Here is a 12344-nt window from a genome sequence, read left to right on the forward strand (position 1 = left end):
CTTAGTGTAGGGTTCTGGGTCTTGAAGTCCATGGTATTAGAACAGAGAGGGTAAGTGATCAGCATAAGGAAGCACAGGAATGCTAACACAGGAGGTGGAATCAGCCTGTGTTCCCGGGAATAGACCTGAGTAGAAGCCGCAGGGGTTGGGATGCTTTCTCAAACCAGAGAAGTCCTACCCACAGCCTCCAGGAAGAAGGAAGCCTTTCTGATACTCATCTCATGAAGAAGGTCTAGCTTCTCATTGGGCCTTTGGGGCCCAACCCCTGCCTAGCCAGTCAGTGAATTAGGGTTAATTACCACTTTTCCTAACACCAGCTCACTAGCCCAGGGGCCTTGCAAATCCATGAGCTTTTGTACTTGGAGAAAGAAATTCAAGGGGCTAGGAAGGGGCAGGTGCATTGCCTTGGGGAAGATTTTTGCTTGGTGTAATGCAAAGTGTCATTCTGTAACCTGTGGGTTTTTGGGTAAAGTTTCAGCTGAGGAGGGGTCCATAAGCCAGGCTGGCCAGGGTGGGCTGTAGAAGTTATACCCAGGTTCTAGAATGTCTGACTTCTCCAGAGCCCTGTTTGCTCTCATGCTACCAGCCTTGACACTGTGATTGCTTTTGATCTGCTCACTAGGCTGCGTTGTCAGCCCCCTTGCACTTCAGCAGTGTTCGTGGTTTATGTCATGTCCTATAGCCCTGGGTTCCATCCCTAGCACTGTACAAAGGAAGCATGATGGTGCACTTGGGAGGTGGAGGAAGGAAGATCAGAAGTTCAACGTCATCCTGGGTTGCATAGTGAGTGTCTGGCTCAACTGAGCTACATGAGTCTTAAAGAAAGAAACAAAAAAGGTGTCTGCTGATGAGATGACTCATTAAATAGCGTACTTGCCACCAAGCCTGATGACCTGAGTTCAATTCCTGGAGCTCACGTGGTCAGATTGAAACAACCCTGTATGTTGTCTTCTAGCCCCACAAATGTGCACGTGTGTGCACATACACTAAATAAATACTTGTTTAAAAAATGTCTGCAATCAAGGCAGGGTAGGTATTCATTATCTCTTGTGTGAATATGTGCCGGTCTAGATTTGTGTGTGTCTTTGCATATGTTTGTGTGATCGTATGAGGACATGTGCATGTAACTCCTTATGATAACACATATGTGATGGGCATATGCATTTGCACTGCTGGTGTTAAATGAAACTATGAGTACGTGTATGTGTATATATGTATGTATGTATGTATGTATGATTGTATATTTGCACACAGCAAACATCTTTGCACCCAAATAGTGCAGTATATGTTGTGTGTGTTATGTGATTATCTGTGTGCATGCATTCCCATGTGCTTCATGCATGTGAGTCTGGGCACGCATGCTGCTGGGCTGAGATCAGAAGGGATGTGGTTAGCCAGGGCCTGCAGTGGCTGTGCTGACTGGGAGGTGAGGTCCTGCCTCCCTCCTGGAAGTTGATTCACCCCAGGAAGTGTGTGACTCACTCACTAAAGGACTTCAAAGCAGCCAGGTGGTGGGAGGTCTCCAGGGTTCCAGGCTCCAGGGTGAGTTCTTCATTCTGCTCCAATTATTGGTATTTTCGTGCCAGTCCTGAGAGGCTCCTTAACCAGTCCTGTGCCGTGGTCCTTTAACACCCGGTGTAATTATCATTCACCAGCATGCTGTACATGATGGATTGGAAAGCATGGCTCTTGAAAGACATTAGTTGTATCAAGTGCAGAAGCTGCGAGGCCAAAGGCACCATAGCAATACTTGGGCTTTCTTACTGCACACCAAGTGCAGGGTGGAGGTGCGGGGTCTAATGACTCTCCAAGTGGGAAGCCAAGGTGAGCAGAGCTGATAATCCATGACACGGAGGATGCTGGTAACAAGCCCACAACTACTGTGACTTATTTCTCCATTCATTTCCAAAGGAGATACCATTTCCTTGAAGGAGTCTGTTCTCTCCCTTGGCCATGTGGGTCCTGGGTGTGGAATTCGGGTCCTTAGGCTTCATGGCAAAACCTTTACCCACTGATCCATTTTTTCTGGCCCTAATAAAATATTTAGTTCATAAAGTCTTGTTTTATGTGTAGCTTAGAAATTACTTGAAGACTGACTGTGATGAATGAGCATCTATCTGGCTCACAGTTCCCCACTTGCTTGCAGGACAGACCCTTGATGAGTTTTCTTGTTTGTTCCGTTTTTCTGAGACAAGGTCTTTTAATATATCCCAGGCTGGCCATGAATACATAGTCCTCTTCCTTCCAGGCTCTGAATCCACGCGTGGGTTTACAGGCATGTTTTGCTAAGTTCTGTACTCACGAAACTTTTAGGAGAGCTGGGGAGATGATATAGTTGGCAACTTCTTGCCACACAAATGTAAGCTCCTGAGTTTGGATTCCCAGCATCATCCAAAGAGTTAGGCTTAGCAGCTCACCTCTGAAATCTGAAACCAGACAGAGATCCCTGGGGCTACCTCACCAGGTGCAGTGAGAGACCCTGCCTCAAAATCCTCAACAACAAACCATAGAGAGTGATGAGGAAACACCCAATGTTGACATATGGACTCCACACACACCACCCTCCCAACACATGTGAATATACAAAAACATACAGTATGTTTTCTTTGTTCTCCAGTCATCTGTATGGATGAGAGACCCATGGAAAGCCCAGGAAAGCTCCAGAGGTCCTGAGACCTGGGTGCAGTCTCTAATGGAAAGGGGCTCCTCCCCAGCCCAGACCCAGGCTCCCCTTGGTGTAGCAGATTCCTGTGGAATGTGGCTGCATTTCCAGAGCTGTTAAAAGAAAGTGGGGTTGACTCTTCTCCCCTGGGGTGTCCTGTGGCTCTCAGACCCTCCTGTGAAGAAGCTTTTGTGTAGTCTGTGGGAATTGGCCCACATAGACCACCAGTCCCCAGCCAGACCCCTCCCTGCCATTCCCAGGAGGCAGTGGGGGGGTGTGGAGGGTGCAGGGCAACTACACAGGTGCAGTGGTGACTGGCTGCCCCTGGGGAGTGAAAGTTTCTGCTTGGGCCCAGGGTGCCTAGTATTTACCCAGAAATTGAGCTAATCCCACTAATTCCTGTGACTTATGAAGCCTCTTGGCTCTGTCCTCTGCCTTCCTCTCCTGTGGCAGAGGTAAGGGGAGGAGGTGGTTGACTTGTATAGGGTGAGGCAGGAGCCTGGTGGGACCTGCCTGGGCTGTTCTCTCCATCACCACTCCCTTTCCCTGGGACACCTAAATCCCAGCTGCTTCTGTGTGGACAGCTGTTCCTCTTACTCGGAATCTGCCACTGCATCCTGAGTACTGAAACTCTGAAACTTCTGTGCTCATCCCCTCATGGGCCTTTTCTTGGGGTGGCTATCCCCCCACCAGGGCTTCTAGGTGGCATGTCAGCAGAGGACCAGACTGAAGGCCTGCTCTGGCGCTTCTATGGGAAGTGGCCTCAGGCAGCTCATCTCCCATGAACCCTGAAATCACCCCCTCAGTGTCTTTGGAGATGACCAAGTATTGCCATTTGTCAGGATGGGACAAAGGGGCCTGAGCTATCAACACTGATTCTTCGTGTGTCCCTAACACAGAGCACCAGAGACTGGGGAATAAGGAAACAGAAGAGGTTCATTTCTCACTGCTCTTTCTACCCCAACCTCGCCACTCTCCAGGTCTCCAGGCCCATGTCAGCAGGATCTGATCCTCTTGCCAGGAGGATGAGGTACACACAGGGAGCCAAATTTCTTCCTCTGCATTGGCTCTCAACCCTTTGGGTCACAAGGGTCACCTAAAACCATTAGAAAACACAGGTATTTACGTTGTGATCCATAACAATAGCAGAATTGCAGTTATGAAGTAGCAACGAAAACAATGTTATGGTTGGGAGTCACTATAACCTGAAGAATTGTGTTAAAGGTTTGTAGCATTCGGGAGGTTGAGGACCACTGGCTTAGAGGCTTAAGTCTTGGTGGACCAGAACCTGGCATGAGGAGTTGGAGGTGATTCGCTGGTTTGAGAATGCTTGCTGCTATTCCAGAGGACCCAAGTTCAGTTCCCAGCACCCATGCCAGGCAGCCAGCTCCCAAGATCTCATGCTTCTCGTCTCTGAGGACACCTGCACTCATCCTACACAGATACACGTGTACACACACATAATTAAAAACATTACAAGAGAAAATCTAAAATGAACCCAACAGGAGACTCAAGGAACTCTGAGGGTGGGAATGTGATCAAGCTCCAGCCTCAGGGAGAGGGAGTATGCTAATTTATCATTATTATTATTACTATTATCATCATTATTATTATTATTATTACTATTATCATCACTATTATTATTATTATTATTATTATTATTATTATTATATTATACAGGGTCTCTCTGTGTAGCCCAGATATCTTGGAACTCACTCTGTAGACCAGGCTGGCCTCAGATCCACAGAGACTTGCCTACCTCTCCCTCTTGAGGGCTGGGACTAAAGGTGTGTGCCACCATTCCCAGCTCTGCTGGTTAATCTTGATTGATAGTCCAGTGGGATCTAGATCACCTAGGAGACAAACCTCTGGACGTGTCTGTGAGAACATGGTTATATGGAGCATCAGGGAGACTCACAATCTGACTGATGCCGGGCTCTGACCATGGCCTGTCCAGAGCAGGGGCTTCCTGGGGAAGATGGCATCTGAATGGGGTTTTGCAGGCAAAGGAGAAGTGTATCCTGGAGAGGCACCACTGACTGCTTGCTCCCAGTGGTAGCAATGGCAATCACAGTAAGGGAAGTGGAATGGTGACCTAAGAACAGCGCAGGTGGCTTGATAGGGTGTGCTTGTGGCCAGGCTAAGGGACAGTGTGGAAAAAAAGGGAGGTTCCAGCTCGTGGTTGGTGACCATTCTGGTAGTAGAACCCCGTAATGCAGATTTTAATATTTTATTATTACTGTGTGTGTGGTTCACCTGCAGTGGCGTGCACATGCTGTCAGAACTTTGTGGAGTCGGTTCTTTCCTCCCACCTTTATAAGGGTTTCTTGATCAAACTCAGGTTGTCAGGCTTGTATAGCGAGGTAACTATACCTGTTGAACCATAGGCTCCAAAGCAATGGTTTTTAAAGATGGCTTAAGCCAGGTCTAACACTATACACTGTAGTCCAGCACAGAGGAGGCAGGAAGATCAAGGTCTTCGTTGGACAACTAGTGAGCTTTAGGCCAGCCTGGGCTACTCAAGCCCTTATTGCAGTGGTTCTCATCCTTCCTAATGCTGAGACCCTTTAATGCAGCTTCTTATGTTGTGGTGACCCCCAACCATAAAATGATTTTCATTGCTACTATATTACTATGATTTTGCTACTGTCATGAATCATAATGTAAATATCTGTGTTTTCTGACCCCTGTGAAAGGGTCGTTTGGCCACCCCAAAAGTGTCGAGACTCACAGGTTGAGAACCACTGTCTTATAGAGAGGGGAGGCAGAGTGTGCGAGAGAGAATGAGAATACCTTCAACCCACAAATGATGACAGTTAGTGATGAGTGTTGAGTGAACAAAGCATCCAAATGAACCATAAGTGAAGGAGGGGGAGAAACCAGGAGATCCGGGGCCTTTGTTGGAGAAGGTTGTGATTCAGTTTCTTCCTAGACCCCAGGCTCTCTGTTCTGGTTTCCAGGTCAGGGGGTTCTCTGCTCCTGGTTGCTCTCATCATTAAGAACTTCTTGCTGGGAGTTTTTTTTAAATCCAGGTTTAAATCTGCTGTTGTCCCTGGTGGCCATTCAGCAAGCAGACCAGTCAGTCCCCAGGATGAACATGTCAAAAATTAGCCAAGTCCCTCCTCCTGGTGTGAAGACCCTGGGTGTGAATTTGGCTGTTGTGGTGGGAATCTGGGTTGGCATTTCCTGACTAGGTTTGGGTGTGATGTTGTGGCTGAGTGTCTTTGTCATTTCCTCTAGGGTCTGCCACTCAAGAGTATGAGCCACTGAGATGGAGACGTCTATCCCAATCCCTGCAGTGGAGAAGAAGGAAGCCAAGAGTGGCCTGGTGGAGGACAGCAGCTTTCCAGATCCAGGGAAAAAGGCCTGTCCTCTGGCGGTGGCTGCAGCAGCGGCAGCTGTAGCTGCCCAAGGAGGTACACTTTCTGTTTTGCACGCTTGGAGAGCAGCAGGGGTGTTTTTCATGAGGTTATTAGGATTTAATGAGTGCGCTGGCCCCTGTCATCTGGGAGGCATGCTGGGTTTATGGAGGGCAGCGCCCCTGCCCCGGGAATCCCAGTCCCCAGGAAGGTCACTTGCAGCTTTCTCTGGAGAGCTGGCTCTCCCAGACTCTGGTGGCTGAGCCCCAGCATAGAGAGGAGGAAGGGAGGAGTGCCATACTGGGCAGCTGCCTGGCCACCCTGGGGTGTGTTCAGCTGGCACAGAGAGAAGTATCCTGAGAGCTTCTTGTCTCTTGCCCTCTGAGGACTATTTCAGAAAGCAATTGTCTGCCAATGCCTGCTGGCTGTAATTAGAGGGTCAGGTATGGAATTTACTATCTTAGGTGGATTTCTGGCCAACTTAATTACAACAGAAGGGACTCCACGAGCCACAGTCTCTCATTTCACTGTCCTTAAGAGAGATGTTCTCCGGTTTCCACTGTCCGTGCCAGTATCCCGGTTGGGGAGTTTGGCGGGAAGGTGAGACCTCCCCTTGTTGCTGGGCTGTCCATCTGGAGGCCACACAACTATTCTGCCTCAGAGTGAGGAAACTGAGATTTTTCTTTCTTCCCTTTTTATTCAAACCCAGTTAGTTGTGCCCTGATGCTTTCTTGCCCGGCTCAAATAGCTGAGTGGCCTTGTTCAAGGGTACTGTTTGTTTCCCTCCAGCCCTGAGGGGATGCTCCAGCTGTGGTCCCTGAATTGTGCTGGATACAGCTGCAGGGACCAGAACTCAGTAAAATGGAGCTACCCTTGAGTTACACCTCTCAGCAAAGAGTTTAGGATCTTTTTGGTTGTCACTGTATTTATTTTCTTTTCTTCCCACAATTCTAAGTTGGGAGAAATTGTCAAGCCAGAATTGGGGGAGAGGAGGTCAATCTTGAGCACCTTTGGGGAGAGGGTCTGAGTGTGACTCCCAGCTTGACTGGGAAGGAGGAGCCACAGCCCAGTGGGTCACCCAGAGAAGGAGGAAGAATGAGGACATGATACAGTGGAGTGAAGTCTGGGGCATGTTGCTTTCATCTCCTGGGTTAGGGCTTACCCCAGCCAGTGACAATTCCCTAGGATTTTCTCCCTGCTCCATTCTTTGAGGCTGGGAGAGTTCCCAGGAGCTAGCTTCCGGTAGCTCCCACTTGTCCTGAGAGAGCTGCCCTGACCTGGCCTTCCTCTCTCAAACAAGCAGAGCCATTCCCTACCCTGTCATACCAATGGAGAGCCAGCAGACTTAGGCAGTAATTAGACAGTAATTAGGACATAATTGAGGGGAGAGAGCCCCTGTAGCATCAAACCCAGTTGTCACTGCTGAGACCAGTGACAGCAAATGCTTGGGGTGGGGTTCTATTGTGAAAGGGGGCAAAGCATGGGCACAGTCACCCCAGAGGAATATCAGCCCCACACTGTGCCCCCTCCGTACCCTCTCAGTGCCCTTCCTAGGGGAGCTCAGCTAATGAGGTCAGCACAGCATGCATTTGGTCCACAAAGCATGCTTAAGTTTCAGACCAGGCGCATGCGCTAAGGGGTGGCCTCCTCCATTGAAGCACCCTGTACCTGCGCCTTGAGCAGCTTATCTGGAAGGGTGTCCTGGAGTCTGAGAAGAGTGACTGTACCTGTATGGGAACAGGGGACACAGTGGAATCTGTCTTTACGAAAGACGGGTTAAAGGGGAGGTACAAGGAATCCCAGTGGTTAAATCCAAACGGCATTGCTGGACTTGGCTTTCTGTGTTATGAGGGGATCCCACAGATGTTGGCTGCAATTCTTAAGAGGTTAGGACAAGGTTGGCAAGATGCCTCTCGGGTAAAGGTGCTTGCTGCCAACCCAAATCCCATCCCCAGGACCCACATAGTGGAAGGTGAGAACCAGCTCCTGCAGGTTGCTGTCTGACCCCCACACATGCACTATTGTATGCATGAGCCCCCTAAATAAATCAGTACAATTAAAACTTGAAAAAAATCTTTCAAGACCCCACTCTTGCTGAATTCTCTGTGACAGAGCAGAGATGCCAAGGAAGGTTCCCATTGTGCTCAGATCCCAAGGGCTAGGATGCTCCAGGGCATCAGATAGGGGCTGTCTCCTTCAGGGGTATGCTCTATTGTCAGGGAATGAAGCAGGAGAGGTGGAGTGACTGGCATTGGCTTGCTTAGGCTACAGATGCTCTGCATTCATTTCTGGGCCTGGCCGAGTTTCAGTGTGGGGCCTAGAACGAGGGTGGTAAGGATATTTTCAAACCTAAATAGTATAGGGGGAAATGTATGATCAATAAGCAGTGGTGCCGTGGAGGGTGGCTGCTGGTGTGTGTATATGGCTGCAAATGCGTGCAGCCCACATTTGCCTAGCCTCTGAAGAGTTTGGCTCTCAGCTTGCAACCATATGCTGCTGTATCAGTAATGAGAATACATAGGGCACAGGCGCTGTAGATATATGCTGGACTGAAGATGTGGTTGTGTATGTGCTTAGGACTTCATGGAAAAGGTGAACTGCAGCTGTATGTGAGGCCACAGATGTGTCCTGGACTGCAGATGTATATAGAGGGCTGCAGGGGTGTATGTGCTAGGCTGAAAGTGTGTATGTACTTACTACAGGTGCCTGCTGAGCTGCAGGTGCATGCTGGGCTGCAGGTGCATGATGGGCTGCAGGTGTCTGCCTGATGGTGTGTGGGGGTTGCAGGTGTGTATGTGTGACTGCAAATGCATGCTGGGCTTCAGGTGACAGGCCTACAGGTGCATGGTGGGTTGCAGGTGCATGGTGGGCTGCAGGTGCATGCTGGGCTGCAGGTGTCTGGCTGATGGTGTGTGTGGGCTGCAGATGTGTGTATGTGGCTACAGATGCATGCTGGGCTTCAAGTGACGGATCGCAGGTGCACGCCGTGAAGGTCCCTTTTGCTGAGTTGTTTCTAAACATCCTGGTTCGAGACAGATAGGGCAGGAGAGTGGCAGAGCCAAGCTGTACAGACAGCTTCTTATACCTTCAGAACATGAGACCTTGTTCACATGGTCTGAATCGGGACCTGCAGCCATCTGGCATGAAGTGATGGTTTACATGTGCTTAGGATACCCTGCTCATACACATCTGAGGGTTCTGGGCAGTTACAACCGAAGGACCTAGTCCTACAACCTTTTAGTGACTACGTGGAGATACTGGATGCATCTTGGATTCTGGGTGTCACACATGGAAGGTTCTGAGGTCATGTTATTGTCAGGAAAAAAATCTATACATGTTCTCCAAGTATTTTCAGTATCTTCAGTAAATTATATTTGCAAGGTGTGGAGCCCTCAGATACAGAGAGCTGAACTCTGCTTGCTTTTAGATCGTTATTTTAGACAGCTAGGGTATGACTGGAGCTGTAAGGTTGCCCGTATTATAGCTGGGTGTCAGTCTTGGAAAGGCCTCTTATCTGTTCTTGTGCCCCAGTGTCCTCCTCTGCCCCAGGACTGGCAGCTCTTGATCTCTTACAGAGAGCTGATGTATGCGATATGCCATGGCACATTGGTGAAGTCCCTGGATCCAGTGGCCTCTTTTGTTCAGCTTCCAATGGAGTCCCCAGAGCTGAGGGCTGGGAGTTCCTGAAGTGTGTGTCAGAAGCACCTCGTAGGGCTGGGAGGATGGCTTAGTTGATAAAATGCCCAAGCCTGAAAATCTGACTTCCGTCCCTAGAACCCACATGAAAAAGCTTGGCGTCATGGTGCATGCTTGTAATCTCATAGCTAGAGGTGGGATAGGTGGGTCTCTGAAGTTTGACAGTCAGCCTAGTCTGTTTGGTGAGTTTCAGGGAAGTGAGAGACCTGTCTCACAAAAACCATATGGAAAGACCTGGAATGGCACCTGAAACTGACCTTTGACCACACACACACACACACACACACACACACACACACACACACACACACACACACACACACACACACACACAGAAAGAGAGAGAGATAGATAGAGAGAGAGATAGAGACACAGACACAGACACAGACAGACATACACAGAGACAGGGAGAGACAAAGGCAGAGAGACATACACACATACTCACACATACACACACAGAGACAGACACACACAGACAGACACACAGACACACATACACAGAGACAGAGACAGACAGACAGACAGACAGACAGACAGACACACACACACACACACAGAGAGAGAGAGAGAGAGAGAGAGAGAGAGAGAGAGAGAGAGAGAGAGAGAGAGAGAGAGATACGTGCATGCATGCACACAGAGCCTTTCTGAGGCAGAGCAAAGCCTGGTGGGTCAGCTCAGTCAGGCATGATGCACTGCAGTCAGGCTGGGAAAGGCTGGCTTCAGGATGCGGGAGGAGGGTTCCCAAGAGCCTGAGCAGAAGCCACTCTGGGTGGCTCTTTCACAGCCTCTTCAGCTGTTGAGCTAACACTCTAGAGGCCATAAATCTTTAAAAATACATTTTGGCCCAGGGTCCCCCCACCCTCTAATTTTTAAAATGGTGTAATTTGCAAAGCAATTTAAGTCAGATGTTTCTCATTGCTTTCCACTGAATCTATCCAAATGCTGTCGTATTTTCCTCGTCTGCCACAGATTCTTTTCCAAAAATATTTCTGAACTGCTTTGTGTGCTTCCATGGGACCAGACCATTCTAGAAGCCTTGGGGACAGCCTTGAAACTCTGAGCTGGGGCCTAACCTCATGTGCTGAAATCAAGCACCCAGTCCAGTTTCAGGAACCCGAGGGCTAATGACAGCGACAAAGCTGGGTAGCCAGCCATTGTGGTTCTTTCTCTCCCACAGCACCCCCTAAGAATTAGAAGTGCCCCCCTTTTAATTGATTCTGGGAATGGAACTGCTAGCCTCTTGCATGCTAAGTTCTCAGTCTACACTGATCTTTTCCAAGACCCCAGAAGTGCTAATTCTTGGGTCCCACCCTAGAACTACAAAACTGGGAGTCTATGAGGTCAGGATGGCAGGCCCAGTTTAAACAAAGCTTCTGGGGGAACGCTAATACACTCATTTTCATTTCCCTCCCTGCCTCTCTGTCTATGTCCCTCAGGTTGTATTTCCCTGACTCCCTCCCTCCTCCCCCTTTCTCTCCCTCCCTCCTTCCCTCCTTCCTTCCTTCCTTCCCTCCCTCCCTCCCTCCCTCCCTCTCTCCCTCCCTCCATCCCTGACATCCACCTTCATGTCTTCCTCTCTCCCTCCCTCTCCCTCACCCCCTTCCTGTATACCTTCTTCCCTGTTTTTCTTCCCCTCCCTTCTCCCTCCCATTGAGTGTGGAACCCAGGGCTTCTTGTTTTAGGCTTGCTCAGTATCACTGAGCCACACCCAAGCCCTGAGCCACTCTTAATGTCTGAGATTCTTATATCCTGGCTTTCTTGTGTGAGGCAGTTGCTGCTCCCAGAAGAGTTGCTAATGGCTCACCCTGTCCCATGGTGCTTCATGGCAGTACAAGGTACTGACAGCAGTGCCCATACAGTGAAGCCAGACTGCTTGAACTAGTGCGTGTTCTCTTGACCTCAGATTTCTCATCTGTGAAATAGGTGTAATAGTGGTAGATGTTCTGCAGTGCTGTTGGAATTATCTGAGTTAGACATGGGGCATGCTTAGCCAAGCGCTGTCAGTTTGTGTGAAACGTGAGGGGTGTGTGTTCTGTGTTCTCTATTGTTGTTCTTGTTAGAGTCTTGACTGAATCACTGACTCGGACTGACCTAGGAAGTGTCTCTTTTATTGGTCACCCTCGACTGCGGGACCTATGGAGGCCCAGCAACTTCTGTAGGAAGCCTAGTTTTCTGGCATCCTTGTTCTCTAGAGCAGCATTGACAGGCCCTGTCTAGATTTGTTGGGCTGCCCTAAGCAGGTCCCCTGCCTCTGACTCAGTCGTCGCCCCTGTACACTGATTAGTGCAGGCAGTCCCAAGGCCATCTAAGCTGAGAGCACCATCATGAAAAAGAGAGTCTGTGTCTGAGCTTCATGATTCCTTCCCATAGACCTTTCCAGGCTCTCAGTGTGGTTGCCCCAAGGGGAGAGGAGCTGGGGATGTAACTGATCATAGAGGTTTTGCCTGGCATGCAGAAGTCCTGGGCTCCAGTGCCAGCACTGTACAAACCCGAAATGGTAGCCCATGTCTGTAATCCTGGCACTCCAGAGGTGGCCAGAATGGTGAGAAGTTCAAGATCACAGCCAACTTGAGGCCAGCCTGGACTACATGAGTCTTGAGAGGTGAAGGCTAGCTTCCTGTAGCCAG

At 49.4% G+C, this 12344-nt stretch overlaps 1 protein-coding gene across 2 annotated transcripts in view; it reads left to right on the forward strand.

Annotated features, from left to right (window-relative positions):
• The window catches only part of Gli2 (GLI family zinc finger 2), a 227399-nt gene that overhangs the window by 45837 nt on the left and 169218 nt on the right, over positions 1 to 12344 (forward strand). Inside the window, exon 2 of one of the 2 annotated variants that reach the window (XM_027417815.2) lies at positions 5903 to 6078. In XM_027417815.2, the coding sequence (XP_027273616.1) occupies positions 5934 to 6078 (145 nt within the window). In that variant the 5' untranslated portion in view covers positions 5903 to 5933. Of the gene's footprint in view, positions 1 to 5902; positions 6079 to 12344 lie in introns of those variants that run through there. The other variant, XM_035445992.1, reaches the window with a different exon arrangement.

This window comes from Cricetulus griseus, chromosome 5 (genome assembly GCF_003668045.3).
Source record: "Cricetulus griseus strain 17A/GY chromosome 5, alternate assembly CriGri-PICRH-1.0, whole genome shotgun sequence".
NCBI classification, from domain to species: Eukaryota; Metazoa; Chordata; class Mammalia; order Rodentia; family Cricetidae; genus Cricetulus; species Cricetulus griseus.